The sequence below is a fragment of the Grus americana genome, chromosome 1 (assembly GCF_028858705.1).
Source record: "Grus americana isolate bGruAme1 chromosome 1, bGruAme1.mat, whole genome shotgun sequence".
Lineage (NCBI taxonomy): Eukaryota > Metazoa > Chordata > Aves > Gruiformes > Gruidae > Grus > Grus americana.
In genome coordinates, this window is record NC_072852.1 from 60,337,427 (window position 1) to 60,362,112 (window position 24,686).

The 24,686-nt window shown below is 41.1% G+C and overlaps 1 protein-coding gene across 2 annotated transcripts in view; it reads left to right on the forward strand.

Annotated features, from left to right (window-relative positions):
* LARGE1 (LARGE xylosyl- and glucuronyltransferase 1) overlaps positions 1 to 24,686 on the forward strand; it is a 289,620-nt gene that overhangs the window by 206,236 nt on the left and 58,698 nt on the right. For both annotated transcript variants that reach the window (XR_008574184.1, XM_054804363.1), the window contains exon 8: positions 15,595 to 15,699. Coding sequence is in view for 1 of the 2 variants with exons in the window: in XM_054804363.1 (XP_054660338.1) it covers positions 15,595 to 15,699 (105 nt within the window). In the remaining variant the exon portion in view is untranslated. The remainder of the gene's footprint in view (positions 1 to 15,594; positions 15,700 to 24,686) is intronic.

Below are 24,686 nucleotides of genomic sequence, written 5' to 3' on the forward strand. Positions count from 1 at the left end.
TTGTCATAGAGCATTTACTTAATCCTGTCATACCTGCTTGATAATTACTCCCTCAGATCTGTCCTTGCATTAGCTACAAAATTAGCTTAGAGGACTTGGAGAAAAAGAGGAGGGGCAAAATCCTTCAAATTAGTTAATAATTTATGATTGCTGTTGAGTCAGCCCTTGTTCAGTCTTTCTGAGGGGTGAACCTTCCCATCTGTTGTGAAATGAAATAACATTAGTACTTTTCAGTTTCTAGAGCTGATCAGAATCTGATAATGATATATAGAAGATCTTTTCTCCACCTCCAAAACAGATAATGATCTCTTTTTAATGCCTTTGTGTCATAAGTCACATCTTACATAAATCTTCCTTTCCTTCAGTGCATGCATACTCACACATTTTTCTTCTTGCAGCATTGATCTTCTAAGCTTAAATGGGAAATTGTTTGTTTTCCTTTCATGGAAAGGCAGGAGCTGAGTTCCTCTTCATGTGATGATAACAAATGGAAGGCTGTCCCAAAATTTTATCTATGCCTTAGAGTTTGTTTCCTCGTGCAATTAATGTTCTGAGCCTAAGTGACAGAATAAGAGCTTTAAATTCAGTCAGAAGGTCACATCTTATTCTAGAAGGCAAGAAGCTGACATTTCACTTGTTGTAGAGGGGGTGTTGCGTTCTTTTACTCTTTATTGAGTATGTACATACTATTGAAAATGATCCCTACATTTCTTATGCCAGTTTACAAAGCACTGTTGACAATCCATATTTTACAGCATTGAACACAGGGAGAAAATCATACAAATTAGAAGTAAAACAATCTTGTGAAAAAGTTCATTTCTGAAAACCCTTAGGCCATGATAGGGAACAAGTGTAGGTTCTAGGCTAAAAGTAGCACTAATGAAGTGGGGAGTTAAGAAACGCCCCAGGGGGAAACTTAAGTCGCTGTAATAGGAGGCTGGAACTGGACAGGCTAAAATAAGAGTTAATTAGGGTGCATTTGAAAAAAAAATAAATCTGTGCACAGATGATTTCACAAGAGTTATTCGGAGCCACCTACATTATCTTTTCTTTGTGAAGAGTAAATCCTAGGCAGGTCTGTCTGGGACTACACAGTTGGATTTTATGAGTGACTACGATATTTGTGCACCCCCAGGAAAGAGTCCTAGAGAAAGAAGATCAGTTTTGCCTTTTAAAAGGGCAGAGGTGGAAGCTAAAGTGAGATAGTGAAGGGAGACTTTCACAGATCTACTAGGTTATAGAATCTGTCCTCCGCACTAACAAAGGATTCACCTTTTCTAGAGATTAGAACAGATTAACTGTAAATGTCCCATTTACTGGATGCTTTTGGAGGCATAAGCTGATGTCCTGACAATTTTACTTGGAGTGATTTAAGAAATTATTGCCATCATCTCTTCATTACTTTTCCATGAGCTGCATTAACAGATTTTCTGGGGACTCATTGTCCCTCTCCACCCAGCCATTACAGAGGGCCGGTGAAGAGGGCTGCAGCTAATCCAGATGGCAGTACGCTGAGATCAACTAGGTAGGCAGTAACTCCTGCTATGGGGTAATAATTTCTCAAATTAGTGTGCTTGCTTCTGCAGCATTCATGTGACTGAGGTCTGAATTAATTCTCACAGTGTTAAATCCAATGGAAGCCAAGATTTCATCACTAGATTTAACTGTGTCTTACTGCTCTTCCCAATACGCAGCCAAATTTGTTGACTACATCACCCTTTTTTTGACTTATTGCCTTTCTGATCTCCAAATGCATATTAATTTGTTGCTATTTATCAGTACTTGAAAGGCAATCCATTTTTATTTTGCTAAAGTATTAAATGTGTTTCTATTGTAATATGTATTTATTATGGTGCTTAATAGATCTGCAGCATGACTGACAAAAAGGTGACATCAGTTTCCACTGCATGGAACCAGGAGCCAATAAGGGGTCTGTGGTTGGTGAGGGATTTCTTTTCCCCCCCCCCCCCAAGGAAGACAGAGAATGAAGCCCTTTGTTTTGTAATACCTTTTTTTTTACACAGAAGAGGCTTATTGTACAGATAGGTTGTGGATAATTTTCTTTATCTTATTTATCTCATATGTTTGTTCCCTTTTTAAGAGCAAGTACAGTGTGTCACCTAATGTCTGTGGTTATGAGGGAGTGAGTTAGCCAAGTCCATTTGACAGCTTTCAATTTTTATATTGTTTTCTACCTTGTCCCTAGACAGGTGAAGAGGAAAATTAGTAAAGAGAAATTTACTCATATTTGACTTCCTGTTCTTAGCCTTTTGATTACAGAATTCATTGAGATGCAAGATAGATTCAAAACTCATAACACCGTTTTACTGCTTCATAAAAGAAATGTTGCTTACACTTCATGCATTAGTAGAGATTCAGGGTATTAACGGATGCCATAACTTCCTGCCCTTTGCATGCCTTTCTGCAGTGGTTGCACAGCTGGCTTACTCCATTTTGATGTCCTCAGAATTCTTAATACTTCCCTGCCTCTCTCTCATTTTATTGTGGAAGTATGGTTTATCTTATCTGGACATTTGCAGTATTTGAGCTGATCATTTTGATTCTTCTCCTTAGTATTTTTGAAGGAAAGTTTGCCCCCTAAACCTTGCTATAAAAATCACTAAAAAAAGAAAAAAAGGCAGTTAAATTAGGCTCAGATTAACAAAGGGACACTGTTGTTTACATTTAAATCTAAGTGGAGTTTATACACATAACTAACAAAGGAGTTCACAAGGTTTTCCAAGCTGTTGATAGACACCTTGCTTTTAACCACAACACACAGGCACTTCGTGCTCTGCTGCTGTCCCTGCCTACAGATGCTGCGGTTTTGGTCAAGCCAGACAACTGCCAGCTATTTTCAGCCTAAATCCATTTTGCATCTTGACTCTCCTGCACCTAACCTTTCAGAAGGTCCAAACAAATTGACCTCATTACAGGGGAAGAGTACGAAGGAGAGTTCGCGGGGTGCTAGCGCTACGTTTTACATACTAATGTAGGGGAAGGAGCATGCGGCCAGAAAAGGAAGGGCCTGCTTGCAGGTACTTCTTCAGCCTGTAAGGGTTTGAACCAACTTCTGTTGTTTAAAAAAGTATCTGTAACATCTGGCTGCAAGCAACTTCTTGGTGAGGCCACGCTGCTATGCACCAGGAATGCACAATTAATGACGCTAGAAAGGGAGAGAGAATAAGCAGGAATGATCATAAACCCATCCTTGAATGAAGAAGATACTTCTCTAAGAGGGAAAGTTCTGGCTTTTCTTCCAGAAACTGCTTTTACTTTTTACGTTTTACTCCTCTAGCTCTTTCCAAAGAGAGTGAGGTTTGGAGTGCTTTTTCTCACCAACACTGTTTTGGTGTTCTCTTGGCCTCTGCTAGGTGGATTTGGGAACAGGCAGGTTGTTTTGAGGTGCTTTTTGAACTCCCATACAGATGTGCGTTTCCCTCTTTCTGGTGTTTGGCTTTTCCATACATTTGTTTCTTTGGCTAAAAGGAACTCTGAGCTCTTCTTTGCCTCTCAATTGGTGCAACCACTTGTAACTGTCGAGTGCCAGTAAATACACTTCCAAGGTTTCTCTGATGGTATTTGCTACTGAGGCTAAAGAGGACAGGCTCAGTTGAATACATATATGTATGTCCTCTCTGTTTTGTAAGCACAATGCAGAATATTTCCTTAAAACTGGATGCCAGAAAGTTTAATAGTTCATGGACTTATCTTCTGATCTTCTCTCTTCCTATAGCAGAAAACAGCAGTCAACACAAAAGTTGAATCCTAGGCTAACAGAGCTTGTCTCAAAGCATCTGTCTGAGAAGTTTGAGCGATGCTTTTTCACAGATGACATAGGAGGCAGGCTGCAGTCTGACCAGGTGAAAAGCCCTTCAGCTTCCAGGAAGAGAATGAAAGAGACTTTTCTAAACATTAGGACTGGTAGACTTTTGCACTGTTTTTGCTTTTTGCCCATATAATGTCAACGTTATCCAGAGAGCAAACTTCCAGTAATGAAGTCTGGGTCTCTCCCCATCTGTCTCACTAAATGCCACTTGGAACAAGCGCCTTTTCATTTGACAATAAAATCAATGAATGAAATATTAGCTGCTTGAACGATATGATGTGCAGAATACATTATGGGAGTTGTTGTGTTTCAGTGGACAGCAAGTCTTGCCCTTTCTTCCCATTATCATCAACATATCTACTTAATGAAACTGGCACCTTCTGCTAGTCTCTCACCTTTGCTTTTAGAATTTAACTCTTTTGTAACACTTTAAAGTCTCTCTGGCTCAGGGCTGTGTAATAAAATTCTATACTCTCTGTGTACTATTGGGTGCACATTTTTCATCTCTTTGTCTCAATTAAAGCCAGACCTGCACTAACTAAATAATTAACAACAGAGAGAGAGGAGCTTAAGCTGATTTTCGTAACACTTGTTTTTATCCCTTTACTCAGTTGAGACAGCCGCCTTCCTCTTTGCTCTGAGGTTCTCTTCAGAACAGCAGGAATCACTCAGTGCTAAGCGAATAAACAGGAAAAAAAGGGAAATGTCAGTGCTGAGGTGGACTTCAGTTAAAAACCCTAAAACCTCTGGAACTATCCACACAGATTGATCTGCAAAAGACTGAAGAATTTTTTTTTCCTTACTGCTTTTTCCAAGTGTTACTGGATTCTCCATCAGGAGTATTAACCACTTCGCTGTCGTGCTAGCAAAATGTGTCATACGTGTAGTAAACAGCTGAAAACTGATAAACAGTAACTAATGCTTACTAGCAATCCATGAGACATACCATACTATTCAACCTTGGAGCTCGAGGTACTGTGTGAGTGGTGGCTTCAAAATTTTATCTCTGTGCCATTCTGGACTCTAGTATTGGACAGGGTTATTACATGCTGGCAAAACTGAGTCAATGCTATATATGATTTCAAGTTGAGTTTATGAATAGACACAATTTCAGCAAGAGAACATCTCAGCCACTTTGCCCTGTAAATCCAGATGTCTCCAAGGTACAAGTTAAAAGACAGAGAAGGACATAGAGAAAGAATGGTTTTATTCAAATTTAAGAGCAGTTCTCTGCATGTTTATTAGATATTTGCAGTGCTACGTCTTTTGATGACAAAATAACTTGCAACACTGTGTCAGGATAAAATTTTCCATTCTGTTCTCCAGGTTGTTCTTTTCTTCTTATATGCACATCCACTATTTAGCCTGACTGCAGAATCATGCCCTACTTAGAGAAGCTGAAGCTCAACAAAGAGGTGACCCATCTGTGATTGCAGAGCTGGTCAACATTAGAATGAGGAACAGATCCCAAGACTCTTGAGCTCATCACTAAAGCATGAGGCTTTCTGGTACAGCCACCGTTTTGTCCTATCTGGCAGAAGCATCTCTTACTCTGTAGGCTCAAGATGCAAAACAGCAGGTTGTTGGTTGTTATCAGAGCTCTATCATATTTCGTGATATAGGACTAATTGTGCTTAATCATTAGATGTGAACAAACGTTTGCTTTGTCATCTTACTATCTGATATTCCTGAGGTATAAATAATTCTTAGTTGTAGTGTTTGTGAGCTCTGACCTGTCTTGAAGCCCATAATTAAAAGGATAAGGTGAGCTGTTTATATAAACCAGTTTTCAGCATAGTAAGTGCCATTAATAGCATTGGCAAGAAGTGCTAGGCAGATAGCAGCATCTTACTAGAATCTGTGTCTACTGAAGATTCAACTCCTGAATTTTCATCCTGAAAAATTTGCATAAGCTGGTAAAGCCACATAGCCAAAGGGAAATGCAGAGCTTGTTTATTTTTTAGCAGAACTGAACCCAATGAAAGGGGAAAATAATGTCAACATAGTTGGATTTCAACACCACGTACAATAACTTGGCAACTTTTTTCACATTAAGTGGGTGACTACAGCCCTTTTCTACTAAATATGTTACTGTTGGTTTTTTTATTTGATTTGGGTTTTTTTACTTGTCACCAGAAAACCAGTCCTTTACGCTGGTTCATCTTGGGGTTTTTTTCTGCCACTGCTTCTACATTCTGGGATTTCTGTGATGCTCAGAGAAAGTACTTATGTTACATACTTACTGATTTCTTGCTTACAAACAATCCTGTTGTGTCCGTCGATTTAGAAGATTTGTTCCTTTTATATAAGAAGGAAGGGGGTTTAATATCTTGCTGTTTATATATGATAACTGCCAAAAAGGATATGAAGTAGGAAGCTGTGCACAGTTTCCATGAACAGTCTCCAGAATATTAGAAAGCTCTTACCCTCTGTCTCTAATTCATTGCTAACAAACAACAGTTTACTATTCCAACAGCCTCAAACACCAGTTATTGAAACCTGATGAAGTGTAGTGAAGCAGTTGTGTTATCCTCATTTTACGGGAACAAACAGCCAGCTGCTAACTTCTGTTGCCCTGGTGTGAATCGGAGTTAAGTTTGTGCAGTTAACGGAGGCAGCTTAAGGTTTACATCGTTACAGCTGAAATGAGCAGCTGCCTGAACATCAAGAGGAAAGTGATGCCTGGAATCCCAAGGGATGCACCCAAAGTAAATCTATGGCAGAGCAGAACATAGCATTCAGGGATGTGGCGAGAAGAACTCAGCCATCAGTGGATCCAGTAGGCTGACAGCTGCTCAAAAGATGAGCTGAGTGGGAATTTCTAAATGATTACTGAGTGGCAGAGGCAGTTGAGGCACAAGCTATGAAAAAGGATGGTGTCTCAATATCCAAGAGCAGTGCTCTGCATCTCACAAGTCCTGGTACCTGTTCATAGATCACCACTCGCCTCCCGGGTGACCTTGGAAACCATTGCCATGTGCCTCAATTTCTCCTGCTGTAAGGAGGTCTATCGTTTCCTTTGTTAAGTGTCACTAATGAAAGGCATTGTGTAAGATTATTAAGTTGTGTAAGTTAGATTATTGCTTACACATTGCAGCCTGCTGCTCAGCTCCCCATTACTGAGGTGTGTTTCACAGATGGGGTTTGTACCAACCAAAATGTGCATATCAGGACCTTATCGCCTTTATAAAATTGATGTAAGTTGCAACAGGCAGAGTTGTAGCACATGGACAGTTACTTTCATGCTCTTCACATGTTCCTCCAAAACAGTTTCATTGCATTATGTTTGGCAGCAAAAAAGAAGGCATTTTTTGTTCAGTGATCACGTATTCCTGCTTAGTACAAATTCAAGCCATGGTTTTACTATTTTGTATGTTCCTGCAACACTGAGCATAGTCATTTAAATATATCTTTTCTCTCAGACCAATGCCTGAATATTAGAATTAGAATATAGTGGATTGGAATTCACTGTGTTCACAAGGACGTTTTGCTACTTTCAGAGCAACAAGTTTTAAATTTTGTAACAGTGTGGGGTTTTATATTTAATAAATTAAAAATTAAAAAGGATACCATGATGAGGAAAGAGCAGTATCAGGGCACACAATCTTTAAGCGGCCATTGGTGTGAATAAAAAAGTGAGGTGTGTAGTCAGAGCAACGAGTACATCTCACTGACGTCCTGCAGCCTGGTTAGGAGAGGATACCTGTCACCCGGGAAAGGGTTCATGTCAAGTCTCCTTTTGCTGTTAATTAGATGTCGGTTCTGCTGCTGGGACATTTTGTGCTATAAATAGTGACATAAAAACTGAGGTGAGGAGGGACAGGCTCAGCAGCATGTGAAGCTGGTATGGGCATCCCTTCTGGTTCCGCTTACAGCTTCATAACTGTTTCAGTGGTCAGGCTCGTTCTTCCCCAGACTCCATGCTAGAGCGCTTTTCCTGCAATATGTCAGGCATATCCTATCCTGCCAGGTAAAAAACAAATAAAACTTCTGTGCGTGTCCAAATGGTAACATCTTCGACTTCTTAAGTTGCTGGCAACACAGGAGCCCTGTTGTCCTGGACGCACAAAGCCTTGCCATTGTCACAAAACTTCAAAAAGTTTTGTTCCAAAGTGAAAGGTTTTTTTCTGCACTTATGTTCTTGTGCTCAGCTGCTGAGAATACATTTCCCTGAAATTCTGCAGATGAAAGTGCTGCAAGCATTAATGATAGATTTGCTAGCTTTGCTGTAGTTTGCTGGACTCCTCACTGTCCTCTTCATTTTCTAACAAGCTCCTTGGAGGAGAGGAGAAGATGTGCGAAAACCCAAGATATTCTCTTCTTTTGATTGATTGAATTCTTTCATCTTCCCTTATGAAGATGAATCACAGATTTAGTTCTTTACCCCAATCTTTCTCAGTCCAATTCTGTATACTTCATCCTCTTGATCACCTTTTCTGTATGCTTGTGCCTTTTGAATCCTCCCTCCTACCACCTACAAAACACTTGTCATGTTTCTTTCTGTACGGACTCTTGCTGAGTTATTCTTCTTCTCTGGCCCAAGTTGCTCTAACTTCTTTTGCCCTGGCCACATCACCACCTCTGAGTACACCCAGAGGTCAGCTGATACCATTGCTTTAGATCCTCGTTCCAGCATTGCTAGTGTCTTCCTTTATTCCTTTCACTAGCTCCTTTCTCCTTCACTGAGTCAACCTGGCCCATCTTGTCTTTCCCTGCCCTTGATGTACTGTATTTACCTCTGCTTCACTTATCTGCCCTGCTTTCTTATGTGTTCACTGCCTGTCTCCTTTCTTCCTCTCCTGGCACCAGTGTGCTATCCAACGTGGTGCTCCCAGGTAGTCATCCTCTCCTCTCCCTAAACAGTCCTGCAGTACCTTCAGTGAGCTACTCTTTGGCCTCCTTCGCATCCGAGTTGCTTCTTTAATAACTGTCCATGCAGTTTTTCTCTATGAGCAGTTAGTCCACTAAGAAGAGCTAATGGCTGTTGGGAAACAGCAACATATTTGATGCAAACGAAATATCAAATAAAAATGTAAACTTGTGTAGGAGGCATTTTTCCCTGAAACTTGATTTTTCCACATGTAAAAGAGAAGTTCTTCACAGTAGAGACTGCCTTTTCCTATACCTGCTTACATACACAAACGCATGCACCCCCATCAGTATATATTTATGCATATATATTTGTGAGCGTATATGTGTATACACATGTGTATGTGTGCATGCGCATATAATGCATGTATCTGTTACGTGTATGCACACCTGTGAAATACATGCAGAGTAGAGGTTAAAGCATTGAACTCTGTTGAACATAGCGTATCCTGCACAGTACAGGCATATGAGAAAATGTCATCCTGTGTTTCTGAGGACAAGCAGGCTTGTGTTACAGTGCACACACAAGATTTCATGTGCATATTTTACACTGGATTCGTGGTAAAATTTCTAAAAATTTTCTAGAGGGAAGTGCTGAGAATTTTTGTGCTAGAAATATATTTTCAGAGGTAACTCAGGGCATTTGTTGCATGAGAAGACAGAGTCTTTTTTAGGGATGAAAGAGGACATGGCAGTAGAAGAGAGGAGTGAGTTTGGGAGCAGGAAGAAACATGAATTGATGTAGACAGGGCAAGAATTGCACAGGGCATCAATAGTGAGGATGAAAAGCTTGAACTTGACAGTGATCTGAAGAGGTGGATGAGAGATGTGACAGGAGAAGTGAAAGATTTTAGAAGCCACATATTTTGTATGAACTGGTGCAAGATCGAGGACTGGAAGGCCATAGAGACGGGGTCAGTCACTCAGGCCAGACTTAACATGAAGTGCAACGCATTCAGCTGGTATCAATCAGCGTAAGTACACTGATTTCACTGAAGTCATACAGATTTCTACCAGCTAAGGATGTGGCCTCACACGTTTCAGAAAGGAAGGGTGTCTTATGCAGGTGTTTAAAAGATAAATCAGGAGAAGGGGAGAAGAGGGACAGGGCATTAATGAAAGATTTTAACTCCAAGTTGTGCAGAAAATAACCCAGCTTCATTGTACCGCTATAGATTCTGCTAGTCCTGACTATGTTCATCAGACTTGGTACTGGCCAATTTAGAAGTGCTCCAGCATTCAGAATATGTACCTTTTCCCCTCTTCCCTCCTCTCTTTTTATTCTCTATTTCCGTGTCCCATTTGGGGAGCAGAACTCTGCAGTTCTCCTGATTCCTGCCAAGCTTGAATCGTAAACTTTTGTTGTTGCTTACGCTGAAGACATGCATTGCTTTGGCAGCACTTGGTGGTGGCTCCAGCATTCACGTCTGTATTAAATTCCTAATGATCTAAACCATGACTGTTAAAGTAGTTAGAAGTAGCAAGACAGAGTTCTGCTCTATTCTCCTTTAATAACTGCTGCGGTATAGAAATGGCTTACTTCTTATGTTTTTAAAGGCTGAAAAATACTTTACACTTACTTTTTGCTTTGAAAGCCCATACCAAGTACAACTAAACCTTGCAAATGTAGCAACCAGGAGAGCTGTGCTGAAACGGATCTCTCCTGTGATATCAGCTCACTCTTTGGCCATGGGCGATCAAAAAGTGGCACCCCACCCCACCCCTTCCCACCTCTCTAACATGCCTTTTTGTTTTCCCTTTACAAAAACAGCCTCATGTGCTGAGGACCACAGAAAGTGCAACTCACCCAGAATATTTTCTGTGGGCCCATTGCTGATACTGTGATCGCAGAGGAGTCATGTGAAAGCCACTGTAGTCTCTAAGACAAAAAAAAAAGGGGGGGGGGGGCAAGGCTTCCACTAAAGAAGATGTTGAAAGTAGTTGTAATAACTATAATTTTTTACTACTGTTATTATTATTTGTAATAGCAAAATACCTCAAGGCAAGAGCTGAGGTTAGGGTCCTTTATACCAAAGACTCCAGAGAAGATAGACTTCTCTAAAGCTGGGAAAAAATTAGGGCAGAACAGAAAAATATTGTTCACAGGCACCAAGGTTATAAAGATTATACTGGGCACCAGAAGAAAATAGCAGATACCAGACTGACCATAAATAAAAGCTGATACTTCTTCAGATGTACCATGTATGTGCCACAAGTCACCGAAAGCCAGAGGACCACTAATAAGAAGCGCCACCGTAGAGCTGCTCTGTTGTGCTTCATTACTGCACAGCTGCTACTCCCTGTTGCTGGAGACACAATACTGTGCTGGATGGAGCTTCAGCCTGGCTACGTGCAGCTGGTGTTACGCTTTCAGTGCAAAATAACACACAGTTATTACCGCAGAGCACTTATACTTGCAATATGTGAGACCGGCAAAATGGGAGAGGCGTAAAAAGTTATTGTTATCCCCGTTTTTATTAAAGGAGAATAGAGCAAGAGGCTGTTATGTGACCTATCCAGTGTCACCCAAGAAATCAGTATCTGAGCTAGGAGCTGAGAGGAGATCTGGAGTTGCCTTCAGTCCCTGAATTAGAGGATCATGCTTTCCCCTCTGTTAGCCACCAAAAATCTATGAAATGAAAACAGAATTGAAGGCATTGAGTTGTCAGGCTCAGAAGTATCTGTTTTTCCATGGAAACCTCTTCCCAGCGACAGCTAAGCTTTTGCAAGGAGGGAAGCACTTCTCATCATGCGAGAGCTGTCAGGGAGCTGTACTGTGCAAAATGCTGTAGCTGTGCACCTGCCTTCTGGAGAAGTCTCGTCCCGCAGCCAGGCAGCATCCAGCCCCATTCCCGACAACCCAGCTGTAATTCTGCCTGCTCGATAGTTTTTCACCATGGTCATGCCAGAATCATAGCCTTGTTTTCTGTTGTCTGGCTGTTAGTGGTGATGTATGAATAAGTAAGAAAGACAGCTTCATTTTCATAAGTTAACTTGTGCCTGGAGTAACAGAGAGTGAGAGGAGTGCTCTTAATCATAACTGCGGGGCCAGAGCAGGAAACAATGACAGAGCTTTTGCTGCTAGTGGTAGTATTTTATTATAATAACTCTTAGGAAGAAGAAACAGGCAGCTCAGAATAGTGAACAATTCAAATTCATTATAGTAGCCAACCTGTTCTCATCTGCTGGAAGAATAACTCACATAACTCTTTTATGCTTGCCTTTTACAAAAGGCCGTGGTCGCAAGGAGCTCTAGCCTTTCTCCTCAGAAAAATCTAAATTCAGATTCCAGTATGATGGGAGGTGAAATGAAGCTGGTGAAAGTTTCCGCAGAACTGCACGCACCTTGCAGGGATGGCATGAAGAGTGGCAAAGGGCCAGGTCAGGGCTGATGGATGGTCAGAGAATTGTGGGCAAGGAGAGCGTTCATTGTGCCTGCTTGACTGCATGCATTGCTTTGGCCAGTGCTTCGTTTCTATAACTTCATAATGCATTTGAAAAACTAACTAAATAAATGAAGTAACTGGTAATGCTCAGATACACTGGACAGATATTCTCACAATGATTCACTAATACAACAAAATTTTAGCAAAAGTTTTGAGTGAAACATTTTTAATTGTTCAGAATTGGAAGGGCAAAACAAGATTTTATTTTGTTTGAACTTTTAGATATATAGAATAATATGGTATATGTTACGCATCTGTATTATGTGTCACAATGATATTATTGAAAATTAGGTGGATTGTACATTTGGATGTGGTTATTTTAACATCTTCAGATCAAGATATTTGGGGAATTTTTTCCAGAGATTATTTCTGAATTTCTATTTTTATACTGATTCAGACAGAATGAAACATTTTTTGGAACCATCAATATTTGCTATGCAGCTGAACTTCTGTTTTCCTGATCACTTTTGCCCAAAGTCAAGATTGTAGAGACAATGTAAAGAGAAATAAAAATATATTCTTCTTTGGCATAGACAGCAACACTATTGCAGGCTAGAGAAAGCAGGAATATAACTGGAGAAGATACAAAACATATCTTCATAACTTTGTCCACATCTGCCTAGTAGGTTTTTAGACACGAGCAAGAGTTACAACAGCCTGACAAGTTGCGTGCACTACCCTAGGACAGTACATGAATGTGTACGCATTCCTAGGCCGTTGCAAAAGCACACTAAAGCATGTTAGCTAACACATTTTACTGTGTATTTGTGACAAGCTAAAAGGACACGTACAGGCAGTTATTCCAGCTCACTTGATACACATTACCTGATCCATGTATCTAAGCCCTAAAGCTTACATGACGTTAATTTCTGCCTTCATACATGTCCCATATCAAACCTCAAGGAAAACTGGTGAGAGCAGTATTTGTTTGGGTGTCTTCAAAAATAAAGGGAAGAAGAGGAAGGAAATGATACAGCTACAATAAAAATGTGTGACCATAATTTCCTGAGCCTTTTCAGTTTATCTTAGCATGAGAAATAATAAGAGAAGTAAGAATTTCAGGGGTACATTGTCAGAGCTGAGATTTTGGACTGGTAGGTGGGAAAGGAAAACCATTAACAAGCAGCAAGGTTTGTTCATTTTTTATTACTCATCAGTTTGAAGGCTGAACTCTGTGGCTTGTTGGGAAATGCATGGGGCTAAAATAATGAAAGCAGATTGATGCTCCATGGTAAGGAAGTTCAGTATCTGCTTCTTGCAAATGGAATTCTAACATTTCTTTTGATGTGAGCAGTACTATCCTGAGAAGGATCTGTGGACTGCTGAGTTGTGAAATGCGCTGTTAGAATATGGGCAGGGTCACTGCCTTCCTACCAGCTGTGCCAATCCATTCCAGCCCAGCTGCACCTGCATTTTTTATTAGGTTTTTTTCTCATCCTTTACTAGCCATGGTAGTTTCTTATTTTGATTTATTCTACCTCATCTGTAAGGGAGTGGTTATAAAGAACAGGCAGTCTTCCAGCACAGAATCAACAAGTGTTTGTTTAAATTGTGCCCTTCAGCCTTTTTTGGCTAAGACTTGTTTCAGCCAAATGAGATCCCTTTCACATTTCCTCACAATATATGGCTTGTGGCACCTCATGCGCTGCCTAGTGTGTTCCATGTGTCTCACAGGTTGAGAAATGCTACAGTTTACTTGTGTGAACAAATCATCAGTTGCTTAGGATGCATCTGCCTATAATTTGTAATATTTCCTTCATTCTCTTTTGCATTGCACTCTGTTAATATTACCAGTGGGGTGATGAATGCGTGGTGGTCTTTTATATGATCCTTTCTGCTCTCCTCCAGATTTTCTACCTTCTTTAAAAATGAATTATAGACTATAATGTGAAAAATTAAATATGTATTATATATATAATATATAATGGAAAAGGAGAGACATCATTAGAAAATTAGGTCTGGTGGGGACTGGCATGTTGTGATTAGGATAGAGTAGGATGATCCTGAACAGTGGTGTGGAGTAGATTGGTAATCTCTCAAGGTTATTTCTAGATTGATTTCTGTTCACTCCTTGAATGCTTTCATAATGTTCTGATTTATTTGTTATACACGTTGGCCACTGACTGCTGCTCACACTCTTTGAAACAGCATTCAAGACACCTGTGGGGGTTACTGACATTCCACTGAGTTACAGATATCGCAGGAGAGTATGGCGATCACCTGACCTATCCTAATGTCTTCCTAGCCAATTATAAAATGGAATTAATCACTTCTGTCTTTATGTCTTGCTTCTCAGCCCAATCTTGTTTTGGGCCATACTGAAATTTTAGTAATACAGCTCTGTTTCCTACATAAGCAACATATAATGATCATTTAATGCTTTCAGTGCACTGCTGTGGCCATACGCCCAGTTTTATGAGCATAGCTGGGATTTGAAAATGTGCCTTCAGAGCATGATGCTTAATTGCTTTCTCAAAAGGTTGCAAAATAATTTCCAGTCGCAGTCTTAGTGCCCTCACTGAGTGGGTCCCTCTGTCAAAACACCGTTCCCTCTCCTTGCTTTGACTAGATCCAAATGCAGTTTTCCTCTTCCCTCCATCCACTATCACCAGAGCATCATTTCAATCACTTCTCTTATTTACATTTTATACAGCACATTTCAGGATAGATAATTAAGCCCTTATCTATACAAACATTCACTTTTCGGTTGATTTTTAAGCAGTGCAAACCTTCTAGACACATTTGATTTAAAACACGTTTTACTCTAGCTGAAGCCAGCTGCTAATCAATGTAAGCTAAACCAAAATAAGCCCATCTAAAACTGAAATCATAATTTCTATGCAGCATTCCACACAAGCTTACCTAAATGACTTTTAAATTACTCTCTTAAATTAAACCAGTGCAACTTTCTTATGTAGGTAAACTCTTAGAATCCGGTATTTTCCTTAGCAAAAGGGATTTCCTTTGTGACTCGGAAAACAATCCCTGAAACTAGTGGGAGGGGCATGGAAAGATAATAATTTGTTATACTGAGCCCTGTTCTTCAATTATATTATCTCCATCAGAGTATAAACAGATCTTCATATTAGATGATCATTTTAGCAACGCTTACTTCTCACTAGGAGGATTCTCCATCATTGTATTCCAAAATCAAGCAGCATTCAGATTTGTCTGGGTGATATATTTTTGTCAGCATGACAAAGGTTCCCACAGTGTTTAATTACTCAGACTAGCCAGGGGAGAAGGAAAGAAATGAGCCGTGCTGAGTTTGCTGTGCCAGCCTTGCTGTCTGTTACACAGGCAGGCATCTTCCGAGCGCATGAAAGGAAGGCAGCACCCGAACTTGTGTCTTCTGTTCCCACTGGCTGTCCCTCTCCAGATTTTGTGTGTGTTTTCCATTGATTGACCGTCTTTTGTCTCATGATCTGTTTGCAATTTGCTCATTTCCAGGGCAGCAGGTTCTTGGCTTGGTGGAGAACCAGAGTGATTGGTATTTGGGCAACCTTTGGAAGAATCATCGACCCTGGCCAGCACTTGGGAGGGGCTACAACACAGGTAGGCCCTGAGGGTTTTCTTTGAATTAACGTTTGCATTGAGCACGGAATCAGTCTACTGGTATAGAGGGTATGAGATGTGGTAACGTGCATCTCCCTTCCTAACCTACTGCAAAATTTGTCATTTCAAGCAGTAAAAACGATGCAATGTGATGCATTTTGGAGTTTCTCATCCTGTGGTACTCTGAGGAGAATATGATCCTTCTCTAAATGGTCTCGAGGAGATTGTGTGGCATCCTATGGGGAAGGACAGAGATTTTCAGCAGTCTGACGCATCCTCAGCAGATCTCCTACAAGATTTCTCTCCACAATGAAGCGTTTGTAAGCCCAGCAAGAGGGAAAGAATAGGAACCAAGGCTTATTTTCTGCAGAGAGGTAAATGGTATCACAAAATGCCAGCCCAATAAATATGTAACTCCTGCAGGACAGCAACAGGGTCATAATTGTCCTAATAAAATGCAAACTACTGGCCATCAATTCCTGCTGCCATGAAAAAGAAATAAAGGCACTAGATCAGAGAATTTATTAGGTTACAAGAGACAGGTCTTCCCACTGATTTGTGTTTGGTATGTGAGAAAACATACCAGGTGCATAAAGAACACACACGTACATCTAAATCATTTCGATGATAGGCTTTACATGCTGATGCAGTGAGTTGGGTTCCCTCTCTATTTGTAATAAAAGGGCAGAACAGATGGTGAAGCCTCCATTTAGAAAGATGAGTCCATTTAAATATCCCCGCACTATCAGGAAATTATTCACCATAATAGTGATTTTGCTCTGCAGAAATACATCGGATTGAATTAAATAGAGTAACTAGAAGAAGGATTGCACAAGTTGTGGTTGGGTCATCTGTATTTCTATATTCCTTTATATATTTGGGTGAATCATGCCAGCTGTTGTGAATTTGTATTTCAGCCTCTGGAAAGCATCTCTGTTCTGTGAAAATGTTCAAAAGAATAGCCTAACAGAACACAGATAGATATGGATACAAGATTTTGGCAAAAGAGGTTTGTTTCCTGGTTCTCCACTTGCCAGAGCAGAACTGCATATATAAAGGCTTGGGCTGCCCGCCCCCCAATACCCCCAAAAGCGTGAGACAGACCTAAGTTTCATGGATTTGTCCTGAAACCTGAAAGCTTATGTTATACATAGCTAAACTGGTTGATGTCAATTCTGTTCAGTGTTGCACCACAAAGCAATATCTTTTGTTCTACTGAGAGATGACCATCTTTTATAGTTACTTGCTTTCTGCTGCATTTTTTGCAGAGAGAAATGTGTCACAACCACATAACATTAGAATAACCCAGAAATTTATGGTAGGTACTATCTAAAATACAATTATGTAAATAAAAATGCTGTAAAGCTTTAATTTATATTGTCTTAACTTACCGTTCCAAATGTTTTATAGGGATACCAAATGTCACTATATCACAAAATTCTTCCACTGAAAGCAAAACTAATTGACTGTCTGCAGTCCTTCACATACATTGCATGTGTTAATTCTTGGTATGTGTTAATGCATACCTACCGGGCCATACATAATCCTGCCCAGGATTTTAGTCTGCTCACAATTTCTTTCTTCATGAAACTCACCTGTAGATATAAAAACTTTCTTTTTTTTTTTAGAAAGAAAACCAGAAGGTAGATAATGAATGGAAGATTGACAAGTGATCATAAGAAGTAAAATGATGTTTTTTCAAGTACATGGAACAAGAGGTCACTGAGTGAAACAGTGCAACCTCTGAAAACTAGCAAACGATGTTATTGACAGAACCAGCATCATTTCCTATAATTTTCTTAATTGAATTCATTGTTTGCCTCAGTAATCTAGCAGAGATTGGAGGTATAAATCTCTCAAGGCAGATGAAATACCAAGTGAAACCGGAGCTTGTTTGATATGTTCAGTAAATTAAAATAATTGACACTGAATGCAACACCGTGGCCAAGGAGGATTCAGAAAACTAAAGGGGGGGTGGGGAGGGGGGGCAGGGAAGAGAGGCAATAACTCTAAGCAAAACACTCATGAAAGACAGTGAGCCAGGAAAGGGAAGACTCAGAAATTCAGGTGCTTAGAGTTGGATTTAGGAACAGTAAAAGGGCTCCCAAACCCCTGAAACTTGAATGAGCTAAACAAAGCTGAATCAGGGAAAAGCTCTCAGACAGACTTTGCTCTTGCTCTTGGGAGAGTGTTTACTACAGTCCTAGGATACAGTTCCTAAGAAAAGAGATTTTTATGTGAGCCTCTTCAGCCAGACCCAACCCTGGCAGACTTGATGCAGAAACACCCCTCAAAGTCAAAATTCTTCCACTGCTTCCTCCCAATTTCTGAAGCAAATAATTTACCTTTCACTCTTACCTTTCTATGCCTGAGCCACTCTGGACAACATACAGGTTGGGGAAGTCCCAGAAGGCAGATACATTAAAGCCAAAGGTGTGTTTGTTCCTTCTCCCCCAGCTCTTTAAACCCAGAAGCACGTGCATTCTCCTGTTCCTGTGTGCCCAGGCCAAATCTCCTGACAGCCAATACAGATTTTCAAGGAAAGATTTTATTTGGATGTTTTTCATTCTTCTTCCCCATTTGCACAGGCAGATAATACAAGTCATACTTTAGTCCATAGTAATATAATCTTAAGAAAATCAGACCACATTCAAAAGACAGTTCGGTGACAGTTTAATTGGTGTTTAGAATGTTCTTAGAGGGATTCTTTTTCTGAGATAACATTCCCTTCCTCAAGCCATTTTATACACAGTTCCTTATGTACCACAAAGGTACCCAGGTTTTTTGTGTACCTCGTTGGCCGTAAGCTGCTTAATCAAATACTTTTTTTATATATCATCCACTCCATTTTGCTTGTCTAAACAGAGATTAACTCTTACAGAGTCCTCATACATTAGTTAAAGCACACTTTGCTCTCTGTATAATCTGTATTGTCTTTCACTGACTAAACTGTGCTTTCAAAAGTATTGCCTGAGCCGCACTATGATTTTTCTCTTTACAGATGTTAAACTGACAGCTCCAGAATTGCACTGTATGGTTTGATGTTCATTTCTGGAGTAACAGTCATCTTAGCCTTCAGAAAAAATATCTTGTCAAAGAAATTCTAAACATAAAAGCTTTTGGTACTTTGTCTGCCTTATACTTTCCATCGTGGTGGAGAATAGCTTTTAAAAGCAGTTTCTGGTGACTGTTATCATGATTTCAAGCCACTTCCTCAGCTGGTGTGAATCGCCCTTGGCTTCTCTGGCTTTAGCACAGCAGGACCAACTTACATCAGCTGAGAATGGACTCCACGCCTTTCAAATGGAGCTGTAGGATCATCTGTGCCTGGAATCTGGGTGCCAGGGGGACATTTGTAAAAACTTTGGCTCAGGGGGATTTCAGACTTCTAGACTTCAGAAGCCCGTCCTGGGGATTTGAGGCACACTAAAATACACTGTCTCGGTGCAGCTACTAGATAGTGTAAGGAGGTGTCTCAGCAGCTTGAGCTGAAGATTCATACTCCCACACTGAGAGATGTCACTTTACCAGATTTGTGGATTGAGAACAGAAGGGAATGGCTAGCACCTAACAATTACCAGGCTACGTGTGCACCGTGTGTTATTACTCTCATGTTTGTAATGACTGGAAGAATGCTAGAATGAATCTCTTTCTTTTATTGTTTCCCTGAAAAAAAGGACCCATGGAAGATGAATTGGAAGTGGGAAGCATATGTTATGTCATTTTTGCATAATATTTAAAAAATACGAATAATAAAGACAAGCGTAGGGCAGACTGTTTATATGAAATTAGAGTGGATCACATCTTGCACTTCTTCGTGATGATACTGTGCATCTTCAGTGCAGAAAGCAAATGACGAATAAAGCACTGCAAAATGGGGTGGTGGTGGTCACGGAACTGCCTCTGGTCCTGCTCCGGAAACACGATAACCACTTTCATCTGAGCTCCATGGGCTTCTGCTCACGACATTATGATAATGGCTCTGATGTTAAGATGTGCTGAGCACTTTTAATTTAATCAGACATTTCTGGTTTTCAGAAATACTCACAATTAATGATTTAAATAGTTACTGTTGCCTAATTCTGGATAGATCTGTTACTAAAAATGTCTTTTTTTCCTCCTAGAAGAATCAGAATTGTATGACAGCCATCTGAATATAGCACTAATTTACGAATTATATTCCATAGATTCTGACTAAAACTAGCACTTTTCTCCATGGTGTAAAGAAAGGAGTGTAGTGGTTCCTTGAGAGGGGAGATTTTTCTGAATTGTGTCAATGAATGAAGAAATCAGAGAACTCATGGTTTATAAAACCTTTAAATTACCCACTGTCAGGGCCTGACTCAGTTTAGCCATGCCCTCTGTAAAAGGCATTGCAATATTCCTATCTCCCATTATGTAAAACATGAGTCACATTTGGTACAGGAACTGGTATTGTTAAGTTTGGTTGTAAGTACAAGATCCCTTGCAAACAGATGAAAAATACGTTTTAGTGATAAAAAAAAAAGAAAAAAGAAAAAAATTAATTCCAACACCAATGTCAAGGCAAAAAGTAGCACTTTCTTCACCTACTCAGATTCACGCTGTACCAGGTTTTTGGATTAGATTATTCCTTCTTTAAGATATTGTGAGCTCATTCAGCAAATCTTGTTATCAGTGCAAAGCATACTGATACACGTGCTTTGTAACACACAAAGGTGCATTTGATGTACAGGTATCATGCACATTGTACAGGTAGTAGTTTAGGCCGTGCCAACACATTGTTGCTTTTAGGCTCAGCAGGAAATGTCAGTCTGTTTGTGTCAGTGGTAGGAAGCTAAAATGATAATTCTGCTTTTGATGACCACATCCCTATTTTTGTTGGCTATAATCTGTAGCTTGCAATTAAAAATAAGCTATCTTAAAGCTGGCTGCCCTCAAAAAATAGCTTCCTTTCCAGGCTTTCTAATGCAGGTTTTAAAGCATGTGATGTACTGAGAACTTGTTTACAGCACGCTTGACATTTCTGAAATGCAGGTCAATATGTATTTGATTTTGAAAATGGTGCCTCTAGTTTGAGAGGCCTATTCACATAATAATGGCATTGCTGCAACTGAATCAGTCTACTGTTCATTGCATTCTCTGAGATACATCCTCTGCTCCTTGGCAATTTACTCTATCAGATCCTGCAATAACTCTCTTTTTTTAAAACAACACCTGACTTTCTTTGAAACACTGAAAACTTTCATCTCCAAAGAACTCCCTGATAAAAAATACAATGGCATTCAGACAGTCTGTACCAGATTCTAGTTTCCATTGTATTGGAGTAAAAAAAAAATATCTTTTTAGTTGATTAAATTGTCCTAGTTTGGGGTTTTTTACTGGTCTGACCTGAGTTCATAATGTCAGTCTCCGTGTAATGTACATAAATAGGACATACATATGTACTATTCCAATCTAATGATTTAAAGAATCATTCTGAAGTGTGGTATTTTTAGCTTGATCCAGACATTTCTCTATGTGAACATACATAGCTTGATGAGTAATTATGTTGTCCAGCACTCTGAAATGCCCTCTCTTTATTGTAGAGGGACCATCATTAGCAGGTTAAATTTAGATGAAAGACTTGCACATAAAAGCTTAGTAGAGGCATCCAGGTGCCTAAACTGAGAACAAAAACTTCTATTATATGGCAGGAGAACCCCAGACAAATGCACAGTAATAGTAAAACCAGTACTTTTTCTTCTGAAGTGCAAGTTCACTTTCCAGTTTCTCATTGTGCTCATAAAAGTGATTGTGCAAAGACAGTTCCTTTTTGTAGATACAGAAACAGAGGTTTTAGCCATAGTCCCAAAGCAAAGAAAGAAGCATCACAGTTGGACTCCAACTTTGGACTCTGATGGGTAGTCTGGTGCCTGTCAGAGAAAGTAGCAGAGTAACTAAGATGTCTTTCTGTCAAAGCTGTCACCTCTAAGAGAGTGCCAGCAAAAACAGTTGCATTTGGTCATAGTCAGATCACTCTCTTAGGTGCTATTGGCTACAGAAATCACTATGCTTTAATCATTTTAGTGATAGGGCAAACTAGGTTCAGGACTGTGGTGGGTTGACCCTGGCTGGAGGCCAGGTGCCCACCAGAGCCACTCTCTCACTCCCCTCATTCACCAAACAGGGGAGAAAAGGCATAACGAAATGCTTGCAGGTCGAGATAAGGACAGGGAGAGATCACTCACTAATTGTCGTCACGAGCAAAACAGACCGAACTTAGAGAGGGAATTCATCTAATTTATTACTAGGCAAAACAGAGTAGAGGAATGAGAAAATAAAATCAACTCTTAAAACACTTCCCCCCACCCCTCCCATCTTCCCGGGCTCAACTTCACTCCCGGCTTCAACCTTCCCCCCCTCAGCGGCACAGGGGGACGGGGAATGGGGGTTACGGTCAGTTCATCTCACGGTGTTTCTGCCGCCTCTTCATCCTCAGGGGGAGGACTCCTCTCATCGTTCCCCTGCTCCAGCATGGAGTCCCTCTCACGGGGTGCAGACCTTCAGGAGCAAACTGCTCCAGCGTGGGGTCCCCCACGGGGTCACAAGTCCTGCCAGCAAACCTGCCCTGGCGTGGGCTCCCCTCTTCACGGGTCCACCGGTCCGGCCAGGAACTTGCTCCAGCGCGGGCTTCCCACGGGCCGCAGCCTCCTTCAGGTGCCTCCACCTGCTCTGGCGTGGGGTCCTCCACGGGCTGCAGGTGGAATCGCTACACCCCCTCATCCTTCCTCCATGGGCTGCAGGGGGACAGCCTGCTTCACCGTGGTCTTCACCACGGGCTGCAGGGGGATCTCTGCTCCGGCGCCTGGAGCTCCTCCTCCCCCTCCATCTGCACTGACCTTGGTGTCTGCAGAGTTTCTTACATGTTCTCAGTCCTCTCTCCGGCTGCAAAAGTTCTCTCTCTCTAAGTGTTTTTCTACTTCTTAAATATGTTATCACAGAGGCGCTGATTGGCTTGGCCTTGGCCAGCGGCGGGCCCATCTTGGAGCCGGCTGGCATTGGCTCTATCAGACACAGGGGGAGCTTCTAGCAGCTTCTCACAGAAGCCACCCCTGTAGCCCCCCCGCTACCAAAACCCTGCCACGCAAACCCAACACATTGACAAACCTTTCCCCTTTAAAAAAATATCAAGAGACTTAATACTCCTTGAGTTGGAGATGTTTTGAGAAAGAAGCATCTGCAAAACTGAGTGGACGCTGAGGTCTCAGAACAAGGAGCTCAGGTCTTTCCTTTCCCCATTCTTTTTATTCTGTCTCTATGTTCAGCTGCATCCTGACTGTAACTGTTCCTGCTATAGCCCCTCAACCCTTCCTCCTGCACCCGTCTGTATTGAACTGAGCTCAGGGGAAGACAGGAGCACTGCAATACTCTCTCTGTATACAGATAGTTCCTACACTGTTGTTCTCAAGGCCTTAGCAGAGATGGTGATAAGAGAAGCTTTCCCGAATAGGATCATAGAATTGTAGGCAGTTTAGGTCAGAAAGGATCTCCAGAGGTCTTCTAGTCCTTTTCCCACTGGAAGCCAACTCAGGTTGCTCAGGGCCTTTTCCGACTGAGTTTTTAATGTCTCCAAGGATACCTCTCAAGGCAGCCTGTTCCAGTATTTGGCTTGGTGAGAAAAGTAAAAAATAAAAGTAAAAAATTCCTAATTTGTAATTGGAATTTCCTTTGCTGCAATTTGTGTCGGTTACCTCTCATTCTGTCTCTGTGCATCTCTTAGAAGAGTTTGGCTCCATTAAATAGTTCTAGACAGCAATAAGAGATCCCCTTGGCCTTCTCTTCTCCGGGCTGAACAAGCCCAGTTCTCTCGGCTTCTCCTCATGCATGTTCTTCAGGCCTCTGACCATTTTGGTTGCTCTCTGCTGGACTTACTCTAGCATATCAATGTCTTTATTTGACTGATGAATCCAAAACAGTACTTGAGATGTGGTCTTATAAGTGCTGACTGAAGAGTGGTAATCACTTCCCTTGACCTCAGGTTGGCCTTCTTTGCTGCAAGGTCACGCTGCTGGCTTATGTTCAACTTGCTGTCCACGAAGCCCCCTAGGACTTTTCCTGAAAAGCTCCTTTCTATCCAGTTGTCCTCCAGCCTGTACTGTCCATTCAGGAATAGTCCCATGCAGGACTTTTCGTTGAACTTTATGAGCTTTCTCTTAGCCCACTTGTCCAGCCTGTCAAGGTCCCTCTGAATAGCAGTCCTATCCCCAGGGTATTGGCCACAGGCCCCAGTTTGGTGTCATGTGTGACGTTCCTCAGGATTCATTCTATCTCATCTCCAGCTTGTTAGTCAGGATGTTAAACAGTATCAGCCCCAGTGTCAATTCTTGTGGAACATCGCTTGTAACTGGCCACCATCTGAATGTTTTATCGCTGAGCACAACCCTTTGAGCTTGGCAGTCTGACTTACTTTCCAGGCACCTTATGGTCCACCTATCTAAACTACACCTTTAGTTCAGGCTCTGAGCATGCTAAACAGTTCCACAAATATTTTCTCCTTACACAAATGCATCCCTGTATTTCTGTTGTGAACCTAATCCTGTCCCTCTCTTACTAGAAGAGAAATGGTCGTGGAGGGAGGATTGACCTGCAGCTGACCTTTGGGTGAAATCATTCCATGAAAGTACATTGTGTTTCCTTTTTAAAAAAATACTATGGTTAATTTTTAGGCCTGTTCATTCTGTGCTGCTGCTTCCCTTCCCCTAATCCATTTCTTAGAACATTCTATTCCTCCTGAATCTCGTCCAGTGAATAAAGGGCCCATTAAGAGGGGGAAAAAAAGTTGTCTGGTTGCTTCTGAATGCAAAACCCCAAACCTTTTTGTCATCCAACTATAAAGAAATACCTGAGAGGCTGTTCAGCCCATGAGCCACATTTCCTCCTCTGTTGCTAGGACATTGACTGAACACCAGACCAAGAAAAGCTATGACAGGTTCTTACTCATTGTGCCCATCCCTACAATTAGCCTT